The 25,714-nt window shown below is 47.9% G+C and overlaps 1 protein-coding gene across 5 annotated transcripts in view; it reads right to left on the bottom strand.

Moving 5' to 3' along the window:
• Positions 1-25,714, bottom strand: part of LOC135240905 (dedicator of cytokinesis protein 9-like) — a 75,357-nt gene that overhangs the window by 34,576 nt on the left and 15,067 nt on the right. For all 5 annotated transcript variants that reach the window (XM_064310942.1, XM_064310943.1, XM_064310939.1 and 2 more), the window contains exons 2-18: positions 22,558-22,674; positions 14,394-14,483; positions 12,677-12,759; positions 12,064-12,133; positions 9,329-9,424; positions 8,947-9,081; positions 6,930-7,104; positions 5,980-6,032; positions 5,383-5,457; positions 5,074-5,214; positions 4,427-4,639; positions 3,959-4,081; positions 2,797-2,879; positions 1,822-1,944; positions 1,329-1,408; positions 1,000-1,187; positions 126-191 (exon numbers count right to left, since the gene is read on the bottom strand). In XM_064310942.1, the coding sequence (XP_064167012.1) occupies positions 126-191; positions 1,000-1,187; positions 1,329-1,408; positions 1,822-1,944; positions 2,797-2,879; positions 3,959-4,081; positions 4,427-4,639; positions 5,074-5,214; positions 5,383-5,457; positions 5,980-6,032; positions 6,930-7,104; positions 8,947-9,081; positions 9,329-9,424; positions 12,064-12,133; positions 12,677-12,759; positions 14,394-14,483; positions 22,558-22,674 (1,911 nt within the window). The remainder of the gene's footprint in view (positions 1-125; positions 192-999; positions 1,188-1,328; positions 1,409-1,821; positions 1,945-2,796; positions 2,880-3,958; positions 4,082-4,426; positions 4,640-5,073; positions 5,215-5,382; positions 5,458-5,979; positions 6,033-6,929; positions 7,105-8,946; positions 9,082-9,328; positions 9,425-12,063; positions 12,134-12,676; positions 12,760-14,393; positions 14,484-22,557; positions 22,675-25,714) is intronic.

Here is a 25,714-nt window from a genome sequence, read left to right as displayed (position 1 = left end):
AAAAAAGAAAATGTATTTTCTTTAAAGACAACATTATACCACTCTCTGCCCTGTTCCTTCTGCAGAGGAGACAGCCAGGCCCAGGCCCAGGGACAGGTGACAGGTGACAGGTAGCAGGAGCTCACCTTGAGGGGCTGGGCCTCCTCCTCGTCCGAATCCCTGAACTCGATGCAAACGGCGATGTTCCTCGCCTGAGGAGAGAGAAGCAGCCCAGTCAGTCAGAGAAGGGACTTCTGCAGCATTCGATTCCAGCTGATTATTTTCACAACCTATACATTCTTTTCCTTTTTTTCCCCTGAAAGTGACCTGGTTGGCACAGAAACGCAGCTCAGCAGCACAATATTTCAACTCCAGCCGTGGTGTAATAATCAAGACAAACTGGCAACTGGGAGCAATTTAGATCTACCAGATATTATTTACAGCTTACGGTGAGTCACATTCAGAATCTCTGCTGTGGCTGGAAAGTACTGTACACTCTGTAATACCCAAGGATTTTACGATTTGCATTAAACTTTATGGTGATGCTTAAGAGTGATATGTGGATAGTATGTAGCATATCAGTCACCACCATCTCTACACCAAAAAATACTCTCTTAAACACTCTCAGGCCTATTACTGTGCACAAATGTTGGTTATATTTACTATAATCATATTTTACCCCTGTAAATATTCTTGCATACACGAGCTATGGTTCACAAAATAAATAAATAGCTTGAATACCAAAAGTTTATGTGGGGTGGTAGGGTTGAACCTTCAAAATGAATCAAAAATAATTTCACCGAAAGTAAAAGAGCCAGCTCGTAATCAAGGTAAAATCGTACATCTTCTCTATGATATTGTCACTTATATAGTCAGAAAGATTACTCCAAATAAAACTACTCTCCCGAGACCCAACCAAGCCTGTAACTCCATTTTAAAAATCCTGCGCTGTTGTGCAAGCTCGCCTTGTGTGTGCGGGCCTGTGTGTGGTCCAGGTGGAATCCAGGTGTGTGGTCGTACCTTGGCGAATGCCTTTTGGCCGTCGTACTTCAGGCTCTTGGGGTACAGGTACAGGTGGTTGTTGTAAGTGGTGAAGGGCTGGGAGCACTTGGCAATGCAGGGAACGAACTCTTCCACCTCAAACAGGACGTTGCCCCGCCCGTTGGTCTCAAACTGCCGCACTGGGATGTAGGACGGCGTCACACAGTCTGCTCGGGGAGGGTGGGGTTGGTTGGGGGGGGGGGGGGGGTTATAAATGAGAAGTGCAGTGAGATCCAAACTCCCCTCCACTGGAAGAGGAGAAGATGCTTTGTGGTTTTGCTGTGCATGTTGAATTCAGAGATTCTTACTCATCACGTCTGGTGCCACATTGTCGATGGTGACGTCCAGGTTTCCTAGGATTACAGGAAGCTTGGCCATCTTCTCTGGCCTGCAGAAGACAGCCAAATACACAACGCTGAAAGTCTGCCTTTAGCTGGGGGATCAAATTTTGGCCAAATTTATGGATATGAAGACTATTTCAAAACATAGGACGCTATTGCTTCACTCTGAAATATTTCAATGAAAGCATCATCAATCACTGACTGGTGAGCCTGAATTACCTAAAAAGATAATGCAGGATTAATTAGATTGTATGGCCAATCTTTTCACATTTGATTTTCCAGAAGCACCAGTCTCCCAAATACAGGGATGTTTTTGGATAGTTGGTGCTTTCCTCTGTGCGGGTTCATTGCAGTACTAATACACATACAGAACTGGAGGAGGTGAGGTACAGTTCGCATCCTGTAACCCGGCTGCTCAGGACAGCCCCCAATGCCTCGAGCGTTCACGAGTCAGACTAACTTTTTGAAATCCGCCAGCAGTTTGAACATGTCCTCATTGGAGAGTTTCCCGCTGTCCTGCCTGTAGAGGGCGGAGAAGCGGGCAGACTTGTCCAGGATCCCTGACGCGTCTCTGAACAGGGGCCTGTGGGGAGACAGGGGGGTCAGACTGGGAGGAAAAGGCTAAACTCCAGCAGCGTTCCACTCTCCAGGGTCACTCAGAACAGGGCCTTCAGAGCGTTCCATCTGGCTTTTCCAATGTTCCGTCAGCCATCTTGGCTCATCTTTTTTTTTCTACAGGGTAAACACAGTTTCCTGTTTCCTCTCACAGACTTTATTGCGAAAGTGCATATCTGAATGCATCTTCTTTGGCAGGATAAAAATCATCCTCTTTGCCAAGTGTGAGGGACGTATACTGCTTGCACAGCCACAGGAAATCACTTTAAACTAGCCAGGAAAGGGAGACCACTGAAACCTGCACTCACACAATCCGCTAATATCAGGACAGAGGACACACTATCTATAACTGCTGTGCCACTCACTGTTCTGACCCGCACTTTATGGCCTGGTTACTCTAACGATCATAAATATACATTATAACCATAACTATGAACAACAAAGATAAATACAGTACTATAAATCATAAGAATACCACAAAAGCACTGACTTACCATTTGCTAGCAGCCAGTGGAAATTCAATTCAATACTCCTATCAATCCATTACTTTAAGCACTCTACAATCTCTGCACTACAGTTTAGCTCTGATAGGTCAGATGAATTTATTTCTGGATTGCAGAATAAATAAGGAATTCTGAAAGTGATCCCATCGATGTTGTGATCATCAGGACAGGTCAAAGATGTCAAATATTCCATCTGTATATAGACTGGCTGGCTCATATCTACTTAGACTTACTGAGTGAAAATGTGCAAGATTCAGCTTCATTTTCCATTAGAGCAGCGCATGCATGATGTCACTGGACAGGTGATTAACCCTTACCTGGCTGCCCAGGCGAAGGGCATGCGGTATTGACCCAACCTGCTGCAGGCCAGCTTGGCATTCCTAAGAACCTTCTGAGCAGCCTGAGAGAGAGAGAGAGAGAGAGAGAGAGGGGGGGGGGGGAGAGAGAGAGAGAGAGGGGGGGGAGAGGGAGAGAGAGAGAGAGAGAGAGAGAGGAAGGAAAGGAGAGAGAGGGGAGAGACAGAGAGAGAGTCTCAATCATACATTCAAAATGATCACAGGGGAATCTCATACTTACATTTTACTGAAAATTCCAACACAGCACTACAACCGCCAGGCAGAATTAATGAAAAGAGTGCCTTTAAGTTTGTGGACTCATTTAATTGTGGACTCATCTACATACATACACTCTCATGCAGAGTGACTATTCATTAATGCAGCAAAGCATTTATTGAAGCACTTCAGGTAATCTAGCTTGCACAAGGGAACATTATTAGTCTCCCAACAGTGATTTTATTCTACATCCACTCAAGAGGTTGATTACTTTACCAAAACAACACATTTCTCTTCCTTAACTGGGGGAGAGTTCACTGTTGGTGGAGTCTGAGTGAGTTAATGACTGGTCTAATGGTCCAATCAGAGCGAAGTACTGCAGTTTGGTGGAAACTGGTTTTGTGTGAGATACTGTTTAATAATTAGTGTAGCATGGAATACAGTTTAATTATTAGTGTAGTGCGGAATAAGGTTTAATCATTAGTGTAGTGTGAGATGCTGATGAATCATTAGTGTAGTGTGAGATGCTGATGAATCATTAGTGTAGTGTGAGATGCTGTTGAATCATTAGTGTAGTGTGAGATGCTGATGAATCATTAGTGTAGTGTGAGATGCTGTTGAATCATTAGTGTAGTGTGAGATGCTGTTGAATCACTAATGTAGTGTGAGATGCTGTTGAATCATTAGTGTAGTGTGAGATGCTGATGAATAATTAGTGTAGTGTGAAATGCTGATGAATCACTAGTGTAGTGTGAGATGCTGTTGAATCATTAGTGTAGTGTGAGATGCTGTTGAATCACTAGTGTAGTGTGAGATGCTGATGAATCATTAGTGTAGTGTGAGATGCTGTTGAATCATTGGTGTAGTGTGAGATGCTGTTGACTTGCTGGTGTGGTCTTTAGATATTGAGGGCTTCTGTCATTCGCACCTTGCTGGAGTCCGAGCTCTTCATGTACGGCTCTGCACAGTGTGTGATGCCGCCCTGCAGAACCTTCTCGATGCGAGCCACCAGGAATATGTCCGGGTGCGGACACGTCACAGAAAACACGCCCTGCAGACAGACAGACGGACAAACAGAGCTTCAGCTGACATCCGCCAACTTCACCATTCACCACTTCTCCTCACTGAATCAGACAGAAAAACTACAATAAATCCAAAACTAAGAAACGTGTACATGTTACTGGGGTATTTTATTCCCTGTGTCAATACAAGAGTTATTCCATTCTGTGTGTTAAATGGGGACCCACCTGGATGAAGGTACATGTTATCATCTTAATTGAGCAGACAGCACCCTTTCCTGTTTGGAGGTATATATTGTATTCTGTATTGGGGAAACAGTGCCCCCAGCTGCCTGGGGTAAACACTGCGTTCTGTATTTGGGAGATAGTGCCCCCACCTGTCTGGGGTATTGCAGTAGTGCCTCTGGTAAGCCACAGGGCAGCCGCTGGGGACTTTGGGGGGCATCTCCGGCCCCATTCGTCAGCTGGCCCCCAGAGTTGGACGCCATCTGTCGAACCGAGGGGTGGTTCAGGTCCACGTGGAAATCGGCTGAGATCTTTCTGTTGTTCTGGACGTCGAAGAGTGACAGAGTGACGTAAAATGGCTCCACCTGGAGACAGAAAACAGCCCATCCAGGTAAAGTCAGGTACACAGGGAGCACCTACTGCACAGGAGGTCATGTTATTTTCAGATGATATCAGAACTGGTTTGAACAGAATCAGACGCATCAGCGACCCTGTAGTGCCCTTTTAGTTATTAGTGTCAAGGCTTCCTGAATGAAAAAACAATGCCGCCAGTCTACTGTGTGTACAACATATGTGTGTGTGTGTGCCTGTGTGTTCTCTGTTGCGTAGGTATGGTAAGTGTGTGTGAGCATGTAACCATGTATGTTTACGTGCATGCTTGTTCATATGTGCGAGTGGGGCCATGAGTATGTCTATGCTTGTATGCGTGTGTGCATGCATTTTTGTGTCAGTGTGCATGTGTGTACATGTCTGTGCACGGATGTGAGTGTGTGTGCTTAGGTGTCTGTGCGTGTTGTACATTTGTCGTTGGCCCCTCCTCATTCTCCGCCACACAGCTCTGCAGGTTGAAGGACAGGTCATTGCAGTTCACCAAAATGCGCTTCCCAAACTTCTCCTCAAACGGTTTGACGTCTGGCTCGATTCCTGAGAAGTCCAGTTTCTGAAGAAAAGAGAAACACAAAATCGGACCGTATCTCCACAGGCATAAAATCCAATGGCAGGATATTTCAGTGAGAGTTAAAGGAGCTCTGGCAGCATGCAGCGTAGCATGACTCAGGGCTTTATAAAATGTCTGACGCTGTAGATACTTCCTGTTGCACGTACTCACCTGTGTGTCGGGGTCCAAGGTGAACAGCTTCAGCCTGGTCTCACTCCGCATTTTACATTCAATGTCTCTCGTGCTCTGGTGGGAGGGGGCAAAAAAGGCATCAGAACAAACTTCCCTTTCACCAGCTCAGATCCAGCACAGCATTTCACAAACAGCGCACTCTCTCTGCACAGCTACAGTACGCACCATTTCACCGTCTCTGCCACTGTACAGGAAACGGCACAGAATCAGGCCATCATTACCAGAAGAGCTGTGCCTTAGACTGGGGATATTTTTACCCCCTCATTACAGGGAAAGTGCTCAGTCAGGGCACAGCACGCAGCTTTAGCGCTTATCACCCAAATCTGCCCTGTCTGTCAGCCCCCAAGTCCTGTCCCCACCGGGAGGGATCATCCCACTCCTGTCTGTAAAGGGTCAGGGATCAATACCATTTCAGTTCAGTCAGCTCAGGAAATTAAATGAACTGCAATGATACAAATCAACTGAAAATCCTCACAGAGAGATTGACTCTTAAGTGATTGGCTGTTACTGTTTTGTGGCCTGATGGGAACACGCACGTCCTGAGTCCTGACCTATGACCTCCGGCCGCAGACTCACCTGGAAGCTGTCTAAACTCCCGGAGTAGCTGTCCGCTTTGCCCAGCTCCTCGTCTGCAGAGGACATGAATAATTCATCATTAAGAGCCGAACGTGCAGAGTACAGAAACCCTTCCTTTGACTTAGAGCCATTTACTCAAATCAAAATGTGAACCTACAGGGGGATAAGCAAACTCAGTTCCTGCAGGGCTTTAGTGTCTGTGGGTTTTTGTGGTTTCCTGTTTCCATCAGCAGCCAGTTCAGGCTTTGTAAACAAGGTGTGTGGGCTCTCTAGCCAATCAATGAAGCACTAAAAAGCTGAAATGCACCGGAAGCGAGCTGAGAGGACTCAGCCTGTTTTGGATTTCTGTCACTCCCATACCAGAGAAAGCAGATCCAATGTGCACCCAAAATAGCCATAAGGACCAATCGCTCAGCCAGCCCTGATGTTCCCTTGCATGTGGCTGTGTGGGATTTGACTTGCACCATCACTGAAACAGGAGGGGTAAGGGCACAGTTCTAGCTCAGATGAGACGTGTAGTCAAACAAAATCTATTTTATTGGTATGGCGCTAGGGAAAACTGTCAAAAAAAGACACTCTTACAGGGTAGCAGAAAAAGAGAAAAGGCCAGGCCCAAACAGCAAGCACATGAGGTAAAAAAAAAAAAACACACACACAGGCACACATACATGCACACACGCACATGCACACACACGCATACACATACACATGCACAGGCACACATACACACGTACACGCACGCACACGCACACACATGCACGCACACACGCACGCACACACGCCACACGCACACACAAACGCGCACACGCACACACACACACACACACACACGCACACACACACGTACACGCACGCACACGCAGGCGCATACGGACGCACACACGCCACACGCACACACAAACGCGCACACGCACACACACACACACACACACGCACACGCATACACACACCATCGTGCAGGTCCCCGTTCCTCTTCTCCTGCATGGCGATCTCGAAGCTGCTGTGGAGGATCCTGTTGAGGGTGCTGATCCACTCCTCCATCTCGGCCTCGCTGTCGGCCGCCAGCAGGTAGGTGCTCTTATCCTGCATCTTCAGCTCGAACGCAAAGCGCCGCACCTTCGTGTTCTGCACACAAACACCCGGCACACTGAGAGGCTGAAACCCCGCCCATATCCCATACAGTGGGCACGCAGGAGAGCTTCATTCTCTCTGTGTTTTACTCAGAGAAAGGGGTTTAATGCCAGGCAGATAGAAAGAGAAGACATGGACATTTCCATTCACATCCATACTGCACACGCTGGCCAGGAGAGTGGAGAATTTGTGCTATGACTGCATTTACTACATATTCATTCACATATAACATATTAGGGTTTGGAAAGAAATGAATGATGAATTTAACATGAAAGACAGCAAAAATAATTTTTTTTGACATAAATGAAGCCATCTACAGTCATGGCAAATAAGCATGCGGCATGTATTCACATATACCTGATCTAAGACTTTATCTAAGCAGATTTGCTAATCAAAGACCTGAAAATAACGTATAGCATGGGTATCATATACACAAAACAATTGCAGTGCAGTGACCTTGATTTCCTACGGGGCCTTTGAACAGCTAAGAACAAACCTTACGAACACACCAATTACGTAGGTGCAATTCATTATTTTTATAAACGCTATGACCAGGAATCCATGGCAGGAAGCACTGTGGATCCCATCCCACGAGGGGAATGTGGGCTCAGCTGGGGCCAAGGTTCCATAGGACACTGTTACATCAGCTCCTGCCAGTTATCCACTGGGTACCAGCTATCACCGGAGAAAGAAGCGCCTCTCAGTCTCATAATGTACTCACACACGCTCGCATGCACACACGCACGCACACACACACACACGCTCGCACGCATTCACAAACGCACACACACACACATAAACGCATGCACAAATGCACGCACCCACACACATGCACGCACGCGCACACACACACACACACACACACACACACGCAAGCACATATGCACACACACACACACATACACACTGCAGGAAATCTAGGTAACACAACAGAACAGAAGAGAGATGGAGAGAGACCACATTCCTCCTCTGCTCTCCTCATCATGGAAAGTCTGGAGGGATAATGGGGTTTGGCCCGATGGCTGACAGAATCAAGATGGAAAATTACGAGTTTCCAGACCTCGATCTCAGTGGTGGGGATTTTTTCAGAGGTGGGGGACAGATGGGCCAGTGAAGGCCAGTTGGACTTGGGGGGGTGAGCCAGTGAAACAAAGGGGGCAGAGGGACAAGGTAAACTGTGAAACAATGTCATCAAACACATGGGAAAAAGAAGGGCCTGCATACTTCTGATATCAGAGAGGACACAATACTGTGCAGCTGCTAAAAGCTGCTCCAGGGAGAATGACTTCCTTTGTTTTTTATTTTTTCTATTATTTAAGCAGATCTCATATTTAATGAAAAGGCAACTGCAAATAAGCCTTGGCCTTCTATGAAGAAAAAACAAAATTCCCCAATAGGGTGACACTGCTCAGTGCCCAGCAGAGGGCGCTGTGGAACTGCCCTCTACATACTCGTGGAGTCAAGGGTGAAGGACTACCTGGTTAGATGACAGCTTTCTCACTGCACCACACACACCACACACACCACACCTGGACTCCACAATACTTTAAAGACTAAAATACCTGGATATAATTTAATTTTGGAATAAAATAAGACAAGGGACTGGAAGAAACATAAACACATTGCTCAGATACACATTGACCAACACAATGCTGGTGCTCATGCAACAGCGACATCTTTTCTGGCCCCTAAAAGAGCAGGTACCTCCACACAAACAAACTGTGGGTTCTAACAATTGATCTCGAAACCAACCTGGAGTGAAATGTCTTGGCATATCTGGTACAGCTTGCTTGTAGCCAAGGAGACTTGTGGATTATTAAGAGGCTTTGAAGTTACCTGGATGACCCCCATGCAGGAATCCAGGAAGATGGTCCCCTTCGGCTCCCTGGAGATTTTCTCATCCTTGTAGAAGTTGAGGTTGTACGAGCCATCCCCCAGCTGGGTCAGGTGGAAGTATCTCCTCTTAAAAGACTGGAGAGCAGATGGAAAATCAAACCCAGCTCAACAAAAAGCAAGTAGTGCCACGTGTTATAGAGGAGTGGACTAGCAAGTGCAAATCTGATTGGCGCAATGGATGTGCCTGGCAGTTGGGTGTGATTCAGTGTACATGTGATTTATTGTATGCGTGTTATTTCCCGTGTGGATGTAATTCACAGTGGATGTGATTAGCAGGGTAGACATGATCACAGTGCGGATGTGAGACGGTGGTCTCTCTCACCCTCATGGTGACGCTGATGGCGCTGTTCATGTTGCCTTTGTAGAGCCAGCCGTGTTTGGAGACCTCATCCTTCTGCGACCCCAGTGAGGCCGTGTCCTGGTAAAGGAAAAGACAGCCGATGAGTGTGTCCAATGTGTATGCACTCAGCCACACAAGCACGCAAACACACCCACACACACACACACACAAACATACACACACGCACATGCACAATGCTTTTCTTACACAACATAATTAGGAACCGGTGTTTCAGTAAGACTGAAGGACACCTGCCTCTCTCCCTCCTCTCCCTAGTTGGGGCTGTGAGATGGGGCAGGGCAGGGAAGGGCAGGGACGGGGCCTGCAGATAGAACAGTGGTTCCCTTGAGCACCATGGAGAGGCAGAACCAGCTCTGAGACACGCCCACACTGCGAGACCTTTATCCAAACTGAGCTCCCCAGCACAGGAACACCACCTACTGCTTTCATTTTACTCCCTACTACTCTCCCAGCTACTCTCCTGCTCCTTTCATACACGGATAATGAATGGGTTATTGCTACCTTAACTTCTCCGGCAAAGCTAGTGGCTTCACTTGGTCACACAACCAGTGACCATCTGTTATTCCGACACAGGGTTCTGTATACCTGGTTCTGGAGAGCCACAGGCTCTGCTGGTTTTCATTGTTACTCTGCACTAAATCAATTACAGCAGCTGACTACACAGATAACTCATTTCACCTGGATACTTGGGTGTGGATTGGGCGCTGATTTTAAGGTGAAAACAAAAAACAGCAGGGCTTGTGGCTCCCCAGGACCAGTGTTGCAGACCCCTGCTCTGCCCGGTTGATAACCTTCACATATGAGCAAGTCAGAAATTGCTGCCTGAAGAAGTGGCAGTCAAATGTTCAATACGCTACGGAAGTACGTGAAGAGCATCGGCCTAATCTTCTGCAGCTTTAGAAACTTTTGTGGCACAAAATGGCAAGTGACAAGGACAGCATGTACTGTGTTGCTATTTAGCAATGCATCATCCACTTGGTGTACGTGCTCCCTTTACTTTCTTATTTTTTTGTATTAGTAAGCAGCAACGTAGCTGGATGGAATAAATATTACATCAGCTCTAGCGCTTAAGGGAAGGGAAGGGAAGGCAGGAGACAGCTGGTTTTCATCCCGCTCGTCAGCATTCTTACGTTCCCATGATTAAAAGAGCCGTCCAGAAGTTTTCCAACTCATTTCCATCGACATGAAAAAGTGGCCAGATATATTTTAAATAGTAAAACAAATGAGTTTTCAATATTACACTTCCATGACGTAATTTCTATTCCATTTATTCCTACTATAAATGGCTTTCGCAGCTTTGCCAGAGTGGAGAATATTTTTGGCATATCGTACAGTCCTCTAGCCTCAGCCCCCCTGCTCTCACTTGGATAAAGCCCTTCCCTTAAAGCGGGGGGGTTGGGGTGGGGGTCAATTTATGAACGTTTGCTTTCAGTGAACTGCTGAAATGCCCCCCGGACAGTTTGGAGGGAGTGCCAGAATGCACAGTTACTCTTAACTCCAGTCTTTCTGCGTTATTTGTGGAGTCCATCAGGCACAGTTAATCCCTGTGAAAGGCAACAATCCCTGTAATGATCCCCACTGTGGGCTCCGGGCTTCAGAGGGCAGTCAGGGTGGGGTGGCCTCTAGCAGCTCAGTGTTAGCGATGGGAAAGCCTCTTCAGACTGACCCTCACAAATAAAGGCTAAGAAGATTCATTCATAACTGGCTGCAAAAGCTGGGCTCCCTGGTCACTCTAGTTGAAGAGCAAACTGATGGGTGGTCTTTCTCATTGAAGAGCAAACTGAAGGATGGTCTCTCTTGTTGAGAAGTAAGCTGAGGGATGGTCTCTCTGACTGTCTGAGGCCATGCTTGGCACTCGCATAGTCAGGATAGGACCCAGACGGACTGAATTTGATTAGAAAAACTGCTTGTAAGCAGAAGGTAAGGATCAGTGTCTCAGAGATACAAACATAGGAAGAGAGCTATACAGTACTTGTGTAGATGGAATGCAGTTCCAATCTGACACACTCTGAACTCAAAGCTGAGAGGATGAACACATGTGGTACTGGAACTCAGGGACAGGTGCAGAGAGAGCCCTGATTAACTGAATGAACTCACAGGCCTGATTCCACGCTTGTCAAAGTTAACAGACATCGCACTATGCAGCATGTAAGCTTTCAATCACTTCATTGTTCAACTCCAAGCAAAATAAATATCTCTCTCACACAAATCTGCAGGACAATGTGAGTAATTATTTATAGAGAAAACGATCAGTCTCCTTGCAGGATAACTGAAAAGAACACCCCTAACACAGTGGAAAGAGGACGTCAGCACAAAACTAATCGCCTGAGCAAAACAAAAGAAGCTAAAGTTTATGCTCCACCATGCTGGAAATAATGCTAATTCAGGGAATAATTCACTCTGATGGAATGAGCGATAGGCTGTTTCACAGAGAGACTTCTCTGATTTCAGCTACACCAGGTCTGAGTACTTCGGCACGGTCCAGGAGGCGCTCATATACGGTCGGTGAGACTCCAGCCAAACTACCTCATCTTTCACCAGACTGAGGGCCGGTGGAGTTCAGCCAAGGTTCATATCACCCTCAGTGTTGCTCTAAATGAGCTGTTTAAATACCGTTTTACTGACCCAGGCCTGGTCCCTGCACAGGATGCAGCGGTGCACAGGGAACCAGAGGGCCTTATGACACGCCCACTCACCTCATCTTTATCCACATCTTCATCCACCTCAAACACATGGACCGCCAACTTCTCCGGCCTGGGCACCTTACTATAACACACACACAATGAGACAGGTGTGTTAGTAGAACTGGAGGCATTCAGCTGCAGGATTTCAGCTGATCCCAGTGCAGGAGTAACAGGGAAATGATGCCCTCAGATTTTTTTATAAAAAGGTCATGATTTTCCGCCCCTATCCTCCTAAATCAAATGCGCATCATGTTCATGCTGCAGTGCAGCCACTGCTGCTGAATCAGGAGAGTGCAGCAAAGCATGCGGTCTCAACCAACGCATGCAACGTCAGCTGCCGCTTCTGCAGTTCACACAGACATGAGTCAGAGGAAGACCTTTTACGTGTGGTTTAACAGACAAACGTGCAGGTGCCAGAGCGACCAGTGGGTGGCACTGGTGTGTAATTGAATGAAGTCATCCTGGCTGACTGAATCCCGCTCATCCCTGACCTGCGCCAGGCCCAACCGTGGTTCGTCCTGCAGGGCTGCTGGCCACAGTCAGGAATGACATACTTTGGATTCGACTCCAGACGTGAAGCTGTCCGTGCACCAGAATAATCACGGTATTAATATTGCAGGCTTACTGTGGCAGCTGACGGAAGTCTCCTGAGTAATCTTCATACTTGTAGTTAAGGACGTGCCAGTCAGAGACGTAGGTCTTGATGCACTGGAAGAAAAAGCAAATAATAAAGTGATAATAAATTGGGTATCTTTCATTTTTATGAACTCCAATGAAAGTAACTCCCAAGCAGTGGAGGTATACACTCTATGTGTGGCAATACCACTGTGAGTGTGCATGTGCCTGTGCATGTGTGTATATCACAAAGCCTGCTGATGGGTTTAAAAATGTTCAGGAATTTCCTATTGTAGAACATTAGAATAAATGCACGTGCAAAACATATCTTTTTACAATATGAGGCCAGAAGACAAGCATGTCTGACACGTTGCCAGTCTAGGAATCTGTCAAAGATGTCTTTTGGAACAGATCTCATGCCTTTTCCGGCTTTCCCGCCAACATCATTCAGACACTCGAGGACGTCAAATGACTTCAGCTAAACTCAATGTTTAAAAATCCCTTGATGTCCCTGTTCAGTATGGAACAGGAATGCGGCAGCAGGCATGAATCCCAGCTCAGGAGGACAGTCTGTGGATACAAACGACTGGCTTCGGCGGATTCCAGACAGGTCTGCTGGCTGCAGATAATAGCCGCATTCACAGGGCCCGGTGAGATTCAGCCGGAGCAGGTACGCACTGGGGGGGGGGGGGGCACAGGAGCGTGTATTTACGGCCCTGCACCCGCAGGCTTAACCGCGCCGGCCGAAACGCCATGTTTCACTTTTACACTCTTTCAGCAATGACACCCATTCCACCGGCAGGAAGGAGTGATAATCAGATCCAGAGAGATGTTTTTCACACTGTTATTAGGCACAGGTTGTAGGTATGCAGTTGGGCTTGGTGTTCGACTGTGTGTGTGTGTGTGTGTGTGAGTTCAGCTCTGGCTCACTGCAGCTCCAAACAAGGTAACAGTGACAAATTGATGGATGGATTTAGCTACAGACTAACATCTTTTATGCTGCAGTAGCAAAGAAGTCTGGATGATCTCTGATCCACAGAAAGGAGAGAGAATGACACTGGAATTGCAGGCCTTCTTGGAGGCGGACTTACTGAAACACACCTGCAACCACAGGCTCAATAGAGGATCATCTGACCATACAGTCCAGTACAGGGGAACAAGTGGACCTTAAGTACTGTTCCATCTCTGGTAAACAATTCTGCAAGGTAAAGTTTTACCTGCATCTCAGGTAAAAATTGCTATACCAGTGCCAAAGTAAAGAATGTCAAGGATGTCTCAGGTAAAGAATGTAACAGATGTCTCAGGTAAAGAATGTCACTGGTATTAGGTGATATCCAGAGGTGGAGACAGACGTCTCACGTCTCAGCCCAGCAGACTGTCAGCTCTAACCGGCTGCTCCCTAACAGACCGCAGGTTAGGGGAGACGCGGGTTCCAGACAGATGATGTCGCCCAGCTGAGCCCAGGCGAAAGACGTGATTAAACACCTGTGGTGTTGTAACTGCCCATAGAACAGATTCCAAGAACCTTGGTGAGTCCCACGCAGGGTTCGAGACACGCTCACATTCTGAGAATTACAGGGGGCCTGCACAATGAACATCAAACCTAATGACACCGCAGGCGAAAAAGCTAAAGCACGGTCCCGCCTGTCTGCAGGCTCAGCGCTCGTAATGGCTCCGTTAATGGAGCATCGCCGGGTTACGGACGCCGTCGCTCGAACCCCTCTTACCTCCCGCACGAACAGGCTCTGCGCCGCCTCCTCCGCATTTTCGGGCACCGAGGGGAACAGCGTCCTGCCCTGGCGTTTGGGAGTTAATATCTGCAGAAGAGAAAAGGCACAGATTAACACCGGGGACAGATGACAGCTTCAGGTAGCCATGCGCAGGGCTGGGGTCATTTCAGTTAAACTCAGTGAATTCACTAAATGAATTCAAGCATTTAGTCATCACAGAATATCAACCTTTTCAATTTATCTATTTGAATTTCAATTCATTCCCTGACTGACTTGTCATTGACAATTATACTTGGTTTTCTATTATTTTTAGTTTGCTTAGCCAGTGTGAGATGTATTTCTTATTTATACAACTGGATGTTTTATTGAAATGATTCTGGTTTAGTACCACACTTGGGATTTGAAACTGCAGCCTTCTGGTGACAAAGTAAAGCACCTTTTCCACTACACCCTACTACTGCCTACGCTCCCTGCTCACACAGCTACTTTTCTCAAAAGGATCAATAGCATTGACAATTTTATTAGGTCTTGGTTAATTAACTCTTCTGAAAGCGCAGGACAGAATTGAGCTTTGTGACACTATAGGGTTGTTCAAGAGCTCAGAGACAATAACAATTGTGGCAGTCGCCAAACAAAAACAGCAGGAAATTTCCAGTTAAAATTGCCAAAGCAGCAGAATGTCTACTCAGAACCAGACCTTATTCTCAATATCATTGTTATATATCAGCTGGTGCTGCATATTTGACAATTTAATGTGTCTTTAGTTTCAGGACACTGGTAAAGAGATACCTCCCTCCTGACCAAAGCAGACAAATGAATATGTACTTAACAGATACTAACAGAAAAACCAGACCCATGATGGATTCAGCTGAAAATCATGTCCCCTTATCAGGCTGGGACTTTGAGAGGCCTCCTCAAGTGGAACAGGGAAAGAAAAGCCCCTCATGGTGAAGGGTGGAGTTGCAGGAAAAAACTGAGTAGGCCACACCCCTCAGTCCTGGACCCCCGCCCCCAAGGCCCAGTGTTCCCAGAGGAATTTAAACATGTTTGTTTGCTCAAGTACCTTCCACATACTCTGGCTGACCTCATCACCCAGCACCTGAGCTTAGGCTATGGGAGTTAGTGGAATGTTGGGGAGTGGGGGGTGGGGGTTGAGGTGGACAGCGGTACCCATTTTTGGAGTCTACAGGACAGATCCCTTCCTGTCTTGTCACCTCTCACCATGACGGTTACCGATGGTTACCCCAGGTTTAAGACGACCCTGGCTGAATGGCTGAATGGTGTAACATTGTTTCTCCCTCCATATAATTATTCATTTCCTTTCCTTTACACTACTTCAGAGTACTGGCTGACACATACCTTAGAATATGTAGGAAAGGGAGATTGTCTCTCTTGACTGAGCATGCAAGTACATGTTCATCAACATGTTTAACACATTCAGTCATCCCTAATGCTATGTAAAAAAGTTGTGTAAGTTGCTCTGGATAACAACGCCTGCTAAATGCCTGTAATGTAATGTAATATGTAATGAGCCATACCTGATGAGCAAATACAATTAGGTACCAGACAAAGGCAGGGTTTTCCTCCTCTGAGGAAGTGTGACACTGAGAACAGTCATTCATCCCTGCAATAAGCTGATGACCGATCAGAATGGTCCTTTCATGCCCATTAACCCTGGTGTTCTGTCCCTGTTACTCTATTGGCTCCCTGCACACACAGTCACAGTCTACTGGGGCGTAAAATCTGCTGACCCGGCAGGCTCGGGCACAGAACACAGAACTCAGCCCAAGCTCTGTTGCCTTTTACACTCAAGACAATAACCAGTCTTCTTTCAAGACCCAATGGAATGATTTAGATATGAACCACATAATAGCAGCTTCAACCTACCCCCCCGACCTCACATTCGCACGCACGCAGATCCTACTCCACTCACCTCCCACAGGGGCAGCTCTCTCACACACCCAGCTAAGCTAATGTAAACGCACTCTGACTGAAAGCCCTGGAGTTACAGTGTGCTGGAAGCTGGGTGTGCTTGACCTGAGGTTCAAGGTTTTTACTGAAAATCTGGCCTGGAATGAGATCATATATTTACATTGTTAGCAGAGCACTGACACTGTACCTGACCCTGCACCTGCCACACACACAACCTGAACTGAGATTACTCTCCCTCACGCAGCACCCCCGAGGCCCTCTCCCAACCTAGCAGAGAGCAGAATGCCACAGAAACAGCATCGCTACCCCCCCCCCCAATTACCACATCCTTTAGGACTGAAAATAGACTCACAGCCCAAAAGGTGCGCAGTCTAGCCAGCGGACTCTGTGCCAAGCGCACTCAGCTCTAGCTCAGGCCGAGCAGGGCAGAACTGAGCGACTGCTGGCCGTGGGGGGGAATAAAGCTGGTTTAGCGCTCGGCGCACTGCGCTAAGGCTAACCTTTTAAAGGCCTGATTAATCTCCCTCAGCCTGGCCCACAAGCCAGACTCCAACAGCCCTGCTTGGTCATCAGGGTCGCTCTTCCAGAGACTGCCCTGCTTCTAACCGAGCAACGCACAGGCGTACTCTCTCTCTCGTCGCCGGTCACCTGCTGCGTGCTCCAGCGCTCAATCAGGCAAGTGGCGAGCCGCTTGGCTGGAACCCTCAGTGCGTTTCTCAGCTCACCGATTGAAGCTCAGGGTGTGTGGCCCTCCCTACTGTGACCCAATGCTGTACGGTCAGGCAGAGCCCTGCTTCTCCTTATGGAAGCATCGGTCTCCAGGAACCATGGGATTCTGGAACATTCCACAGGGGACTGGCTGTGTGGGAATCTGGCGAGGAGGAGTACGCCGGCCTGTTTGTCGGAGAGCAGGAACTACGCAAACAGCGCTTGGCAGACCGTCCCCCTGTCAGGGACAACGCACACGCCGCCATCCTTTAGCAAAATGAGCCACACTGCGTGACTGATTTCACTACAGTCTGCAGACCGTAAGAGAAAACCACACGGAGTCTCCAAACAGTTTCACGCGCTTCAGAAATACATGGCAGTTAAACGAGGTGCACTTAAATTGTCGAGCGACACAAATCATGTGCACAGTGACGATCCCGCGCACGTCTCCTGCACTGGGGAACCATTAGGGTTCCATTAGGCTGGGGCAAGGAGGGAGGGCGCACAAACACCCCCCATGGGTGATGAATTGAAAAATAACCACAGGTTGGAAAACAGTAGGCTTTAATAGGTGTCACAGGAGCAGTAGCGGGTCTATTTAGAGCAGAACCAGTGGGGGACCACTGGGGGGGAGGGTGGGGGGGTCACGGCCTGGCTCAGGCATTTGGCCCGGTGTTACCGTGCCCCCCCCAGCGCCACGCCGCCGGGAAACGCAATCAGCGGAGGAAGCCGGCGCGCTCTCCCTGCTCTTCCTGCTGGGGGAGATGGGTATCTCCGTAATCTAAGAAACAGAAACAAACAGGCATGTGTGCCACAGTGGGGGGTGCGGGTGGGGGGGAATTAGTGTGTGAAACGTGTGACTGTAACTGAGTTTCCATCCAAATGTTTCGCAAACGTTCAGCAAATTTCTGAAAAGTCAGCAAATGAAAATGCAAATCAGTGTCTGTTTCCATCAGCTACTGTTTTTCTGATATTGTGAAAAGGGCGCAACAACATTACGGTATGTAATCAAAGGAGCACCAGCCAAATACTGGCTCTTGGAAGAGTGATCCTAACAGCCCTCTTACAAATATACATCACATGCAGCTCAGAGACTTTGAAGAGGGCATGCAATGGTCTATTTAATTACTTTTTTGGGCTTCCTGAAGCTGAAGCGTGTGATTTAGATCCCCATCACATCATCATTTATTTAAAAAAATCTGTTTCCATCAGCCTTTATCACGTTTTCTCCACATCGATACGACGATTTTCCACTAAACGTAATAACTTTTTTGCAACATTTCGCCGTTTTCACTCAGGTTTACTTATGTGCAAATGGAAAAATTCACATAAAAAACTGCTGAATGGAAGTCCCACATGCGTGGGGAGGGGAGTCAGGGTGTAGGGTGGAGAGAGACAACGCAAGGTGAGTGAACTGTGTGAGACCCGCCAGTCAGAATGCAGCACAGGCTCAGGAACTCCAGACATGTGGACACTGCACACATCTGCACAGGGAATGGAACATCATGCACGCAGCCAGGGCTATCCCAACCCTCCCATCAGTTTACAACACTGCTCATAATAATGCAGGCCCCCTGGAGCGCTCCATTTAAGACTTAATTAATGCAATGAATTAAAAAAATTAAAGCACTGACAGGAAAACAACAACAAAATAAGTGACGTTTCGAGAAGACGCAAAGGAAAGCTGCCTTGGGACACAGCTCTGGTCTCACCTGCGCTGCTGAAACCCCTCCTACTGCTCTACCGTTTCAGAGAAACAACAACTAACATCACCATACTGCACCACAAGAGATCTGAAAGTGAATCAGGATGAGGTTAGATGGGCCGAATAGCCTGCTCCTCCTAATCAAACATACTTCCCTTCTAAAATTAGAATGCCTAAATAATTCAGTCAGAGACATAAAGTATCTTGTAAAAACATTTCAAGCTTTTAAAACAATGATATCAGAGTTTCCATTGGAGGCAGATCAGCAGATGAATATCCTCCGGGCTCTGGGCTCTGGGCTGGGTGTTTGGGGGGGACTCTCTTGGCACACCACTGCCCTGCACAGCTGGATGCATCTAACCCCTGGGAGCGCCAACTCCTCTTTGAAAACACAGCAGCTCTTTAAATCTACAGCACACATGCATAGACGCAAGCACGCACACACTCACACACACGTGTGCCCCCCCCCCCCCCACACACAAACACACACACACACTTAACCCCCCGCTTGGCTGCGGTATCTCTACACCTCAAAGATAAAACAGAAGGCTTCACTAGGCTGCACGTGGACAGGCGGTAACTGGCCAGTCACTGGGGAGCAGGGCTGGAGCTGATTTCAGTCTGATTTGTGCATTGCTTTGGTGGAGACACAAACCACAACATGAGTCTACAATGCAGGCCTGGCGTGTAATGAATCAATTCAATGGAAAGGCCTCAAAGACAGAGCGTATTACATTACTGGGGCTTCCTCTCCTGCTCCAGCCGTTTTCCTCCTGCCACAGAATCAGGAACCGGCTCGCCCCGTCTCCCTTACACAGTCTGACAGCGCCTCCGGCAGCTGAGGCCTCTGATGTTCAGCTGGCGGGACCGTCCCGTGCACATCCGAAACCGAAAGGCCAATGAGGGACTGCTCCCATATGAGTCACTGGAACCGCCCCGGCTCGGCGCCCATAATGACCCAAACCAGATGGACTTCATGTAAACACAGAGTTCAGAATTGTATTTAGTAAACATCCCCAAAAATCAGTGTTAGAACAAAACTTGGTAACAGTCCCCAAAAGAGGCACTACTGTATTCTCACAGTGGGGGAAGGGGGGGGGGGGGTGTTAAAGCCAGCTACATGACTTGGACTCCGGTTGGCAACAGCTCACATGACCACCAAAGTCAATTTTTGCATTGCTGGCCCTTCACCTCCCTGAGCTACACTCTCGCCAACATCCTGACCTGTGCTGTGGTCCATCCGTAAACTTCATGCATCAAAAGCTGCAAGTTCTCTTGCAGAACGTGGGACAGTTGTGTACACTGCCATTGCTCTTGCATAATGCGATTGTGCCCAAAGGCAGCATTTACAGACAGATGTTGTGCAGAGCCCATGTTTGAGAGTCCATGCTGCTATAACGGCAAATGACATCAAGTACACAAATCACAGCACAACCATTTAAAGTTCACAAGCCCCAGATCCCAGCACAGTGACCGTCACCAGATCCGAGACTTCCTCAGTGTTTTATAGCCAAGTCCACAGAATGGAATATTTCACACTGTTTTCATAAGACAATACAGTGGAAATGAGGAGTTGGCATGCTGTGCTAAATAAGCTCAATTTCCCCCCCAGCAGCACTCCCATCAGCCCCAGCAGCCCCAGCAGCCCCATCAGCCTGTGTGCTGTGGAGAGCGTAGGGCTGTGATCCACAGCGGTCTGAGACAGGCAGATAGACAGGCAGGCAGACAGGCAGACGGACAGGCAGGCAGGCAGACAGGCAGACAGGCAGACGGACAGGCAGGCAGATGGACAGGCAGGCAGGTAGACAGACCGACAGACAGGCAGGCAGGCAGACAGGCAGACAGACAGACAGGCAGGCAGGCAGACAGGCAGGCAGGCAGGCGGACAGACAGACAGACAGATGACAGGCACACCGCTCGCGCACAGTTCCTTAAGTGCAGGCAGATGTTAAGTCCTGTCACGATGCCGTCTGAGATTTCAAGACCTGCCTGAACACACCTGCTGTTTCTCCACACAATGGAGCGTTTGTAACCGACACACTCCAGTCTAATGGAGAACGCGCCAGACTGGAGCCCTGCCCAGCACCCAGAGCCCAGGACACGTCAAACAGAGTCTTTTCCTATTAAATATGCGCTGAGAAAAAACCTGGAATCTGTACAGCACTACGATATATACAAGAATACAATGCAAGCAATAGGGACTTATGTAATATTTCCGACTTCTCTGAAAAGTGTGTTCTGTTTTTGATCTGTTCTCTGTAATGGAGACCAGATTTTTTAAAAATGTTCAAAATCCCACTTTGGGTCGTGAAACGGGACCAAGGCTGTTAGCAGCATGGACACACACTTCCTGCTTCCTTCTTTAAAAGACACATTAAGACACACAAAGGGCTCTCATTTCCTGTTACTTTTGCCCCAGAGGAAGATCCCGTCTTGTCCTGTCCGTCTGGCTCCTCCACAGTGCACAGCGTCAATGGAAAAGCTGATGGGGACAACCAGCTTTCTCATTGGCCGCACTGAAGGGAATCTACGTTCTCATTGGTCACACCAGGGGAAACAAGCTTTCTCCTTGTCTGCACTGATAACCTTTGCCCTACCACTGCTGAGGAGGAAAATTCAACCAGCTTCACCTCCGACCTTCCTCTTGATGAAAATAAAGGAAAGCTGTGAAAAAGCCTCTCCCAGTGTTCAAAAGTGTGGTACAGCTGTTCCAGGGTGGTAAAAAGTGGACTTTGGCTGCTTCAGAGACATCCTGTACTTTGGTGGATCATGTGATCTATGAGTAAATGATTCTGCAGTATTATAAAATGCACAAGTGGGAGTTCATGGATGCTTGCTGCGTTCTTGTATTCATGCATGAAGCATATCGCTGATTCATTAGTTAACAGGTGCTCTTTTTCAGGGTTAGTTAGACTTCAAGTCCATTAATTCGATCTATTTGCTGTAAATAGCTTGATCCGATAAAATAAGGCGTTCTGCTCAGAAGATCCCTGACTCATTTGAATGAGCAGCCCTGTGCTTGCAGGCCAGGTTTCCTGATGCTATGCTGCAGTGTTAGTAGACAATGTAATCATGAATAAAACTAAGCAGGCCCAGGGAAATTAGTTTGGATAATCAGAGATAAACCTAACACAATGGCATTATCACTGTGTGTTCTTAAACTCCTATTAGTACCCATGTATTTTGTCTGTATATGTTGAGCGTGATATTTGAACCCCCGGCCTCTGACCCTGAGGTCATAAGGTCAGAGGTCGGACAGCCACTCCCCAGTTATCTCAAATGGCAGCCAATGACAGACACAGCTCTGAAAGTGTTGGTTCCCATCGCCATGGAGATACCTGTCAAAACACCGCTTTTGAAGGCAGAGGCCCTCCTGCAGGCGGGGAGGTGTGGAGATCTCTGCCTCCGAGCCGTGCTGAGGTGTTTCAGAAACGTCAGTCTCACCTGGTGGGCGCCAGTCCTCGGGGACCAATCAGCTCCTCCTGTCAGCCTGTCTCCTCTTTACGCATCACTTCCTGTCACCTCATCACACACACCTTTTGATCCCTACCACTGGAGCTCTCTTCCATAGCCCGTCAGAGCCGCACCCCCTGACTACATCTTAGCTTTCAAGTGTGAAATGAGGACAGGGATTGATTCCATCTAACCGCTGCTCAGTGGAGTAAAAAATGCCTTCCTGCAGGTCTCTAACAGCCTGTTGCCCCAGGAAGTGGTGAGCAGTGAGGTACAGGGGGAATGAGGTGGTGAGGGGGCGTGAATGGAGCTGTGAGGGTGAGGGTGAAGCAGTAGGATTTTTGTTGGGGGGTGGGGGCTCACCAGGAAGTCCTCCAGGGGGAACTGCAGCATGTCCCGCAGCACATCGCTGAGGATCTGGGTCTTCCTCTGCACCAGAACGGTCTCATAGTCCAGCGGCTCGATCAGCTTCGGCTTCACCTGAAGACAAACATAATAACACCGTTACAACATTTTACATGCTTATACAGCCTTGCTCTCCACACTATCTGCCACCCTCCATTCACTAGGTCTGCAACTGGATTTCAGGGTCTGCAAAAACACCCTTTTCTTGTCCAAGGTGTTCTGATATTCTATGGGCAGACAGCCCCATATGAAAATCATTAAAAGACTGCCCACTGAGCCGGCTGCATACCAGCATCCCCTCTGTGCTTTCTCCTCAGCTGTCTCATCCGCTAAGGATTCATGCTATCGACCCAAAACCCAAACCGCCAAAAAACAGCCTTTCTGGAATCTTTCTGGAATGGTTCGTGAAGGCAACACCACACATCACACCAGGACAGGCAGGGTGCCAAAGAACAGACGCCCAAGCGGAGTCACTCAGTATCAGATTTCTCCCGGGGCGTGACTCAATCGGACGCTAAGCGCTAGGGCCTGTCCGGTTTACGGCAGCCAAGCGCTACCGCAGACAGTACAGCTTTAGCCCACAAAGAATGTGGAACGAGGAAGAAAACAAGAAAACGGGCCCAGGGTTGGTGACCTGCCCTAAAGCTAAATCATTAATTGCGGTTCTTTGGGCTGCCTGGTGGCTCATTCGGTGAAGGCACTGTAACAGCATGTGGATGGGCCCCATGGCCTGGCATCCAGACCGCGCCAGTGCCAGCTATGGCTGGCAGCCATGCAGGGCTACGCACCATTGGCTCTAGCATCGCGCAGGGATGGGAAGGTTGCATCAGTCAGATGGAATGACCCACTGGATAACTGCTTGCCTGCAGGTTGGTCTGTTGAGCTGCACATGAAGTGTCTTCCCCTGACTCACGTCTGTGGGAGCCCAACTTGTGAACTGCAGTGGTGGCTGACGTCAAGTGCTTTGGAGAGAGCACATTCTTCCCTGTGCTCTCCAGGTTCAATCAATTTTTAGGTTTTTAAAAAAGCTTGTAAACGCTATATATAATTTAAAAAAACTGATGCAGTCTCCAAACATTTAAAAAATGACATAAAATAGTTTTTGGTAGCAGACTGGTAATATTTGTGTTTTATGTTAACAAGCTGTTTCCAGTGATAGGACAATGTATAGTACAGTTGCACTGGGACCGTGGGGGAGTGAGGGGCCCAGTCGGAGTTTGGGAAGTCATTTAGGGAGAGAAACTGACACCGGCAGCGGGACTGATAAGGCACAACATCACGCCCCGCGAAAGTCATGTAATAACACTTGCCCATTGCAGAACAATCCACAATCACTCCAGGAAACCAGATTACTGACTCTCTGACAAATTCTGCATGACATCACAATGACCGCTTCCTGATCCAGCTCAAACCTGTTGTAATGAGCGCTTAACTTGTTAAGTCAGGTATTCATTAGGAAGGAGAGCTACACACGCATGCGCACACACACACACACACACACACACTCACCTATTCATACTCATGCATTCACACACACACACACACACACACACACACATATATTGTGTGTGTGTGTATTTAGGGTCAGCGCACAGCCTCCACACTGCCCTCACATCTGGTGCTTATAAGGAAAGCAGGGTCTCACAGCCTGAGTGCTGGACAGTCTCAGCATTGTGCAGAACACACTCTCCCTCCCACTACATTAATGGACTCCATTCTGCCAGTGACCAGACAGCTTCACAGCACTGTGTCACACTTAGACATTGTAAAGATGAGTATGTGTACAGTCTCATAAACACGAACACGCACAAGCACACACACGCAGGCATGTGCACACGCGCACGCGCAGACACACACGCACAAACACCTACACACACACACACACACACACAGGATCCCATACCATTCATCTCCCACAGGAGCAGTGCTTGGACAGGTGTGCAGTCTCCACAGCTGCAGAGAGTGCAGGTGAGTCAGAGAGATTACAGGCCTCTGGGAGATAAGGGTACTGATCCTGTGAGATCAGGCTGTACAGACATCTGCACGTCCGACTCCAACAAGATCACAGAGCACAGCACCGGGGGTCTTACAGGTCCGCCCCGCCCACTCAGACTCACACAGCCACATCACGCATCGCACGCCAACAGCCACGCCCACATCACGCATCACACGCTAAAAGTCACGCCCACTTCACGCATCACACACTAACAGCCACGCCCACTTCATGCATCACACACTAACAGCCTCGCCCACATCACGCATCACATGCTAACAGCCACACTCACATATGAAAGCTTATTAGCATTTACCCTCTTTGAGCTACCAGAGCCCGTCTCTAAATCCATTAAAATGGTGGAAGTGCTTTCATTATGTCTATGGTGGAAGTACACTTACCATATCTAGAGGAGAGAGCGTTTGTTATACCTATTATCGAGATGCTTTTTACTGTATCTATGGGACAGTAAGACCCACCCTGAAAATAAAATAAAACAATCCTGAACCAGCACTTTAATCGTATACACTCCAAGAGCTCTCTTGACCACTAATTAAAAAGGACATATAATTGCCTTCTGTGTGAAAATGGTGTGGCATTACAAATAATGCTAACTGATACAGATCCCAACCTCTATGTGGCAATAACAGTTTTGGCCATTTTGCATTATAACAGATTTTCTCGATTGAGGTGAGTGCAACAGGTATTTGGTTCTTTGATGTTAATTGTTTCTCTGGTTACTCGGTTATTGGCGTTCCTACATGTTTGGATATTTGAGGCGATAATCAGTGCTTTTAGTCATTTGAAGATGGGGTTGTGGGAATTTGTTTTGATCATTTGAGGTCATTGCAGTTTTGATCCCTTTGACCCTCTGTTTCACCAGTTGTACTCCATCTTGTGTGGAATTCCAAGGCTCACTACCTCTCTCTTTCTCCGTCGCTCTCTCTCTCTCTCTCGTTCTCTCTCTCTCCCTCTCTCTCGTGACTAGAATCTCCTCCCTCCCTTTTCCATTCTGGCTGCACACACACAGATGTATTCCACATTCCAGAATCAGAGAGGGGACCGCACTGTGACCGCAAGGCGACCATCCCAAACAAATCTGCTCTGGTGCCTGGAACTTGT

This window comes from Anguilla rostrata, chromosome 15 (assembly GCF_018555375.3).
Source record: "Anguilla rostrata isolate EN2019 chromosome 15, ASM1855537v3, whole genome shotgun sequence".
NCBI lineage: Eukaryota > Metazoa > Chordata > Actinopteri > Anguilliformes > Anguillidae > Anguilla > Anguilla rostrata.
Note: the sequence above shows the minus strand (reverse complement) of the source record. Positions and strands in the feature narration are given on the sequence as shown.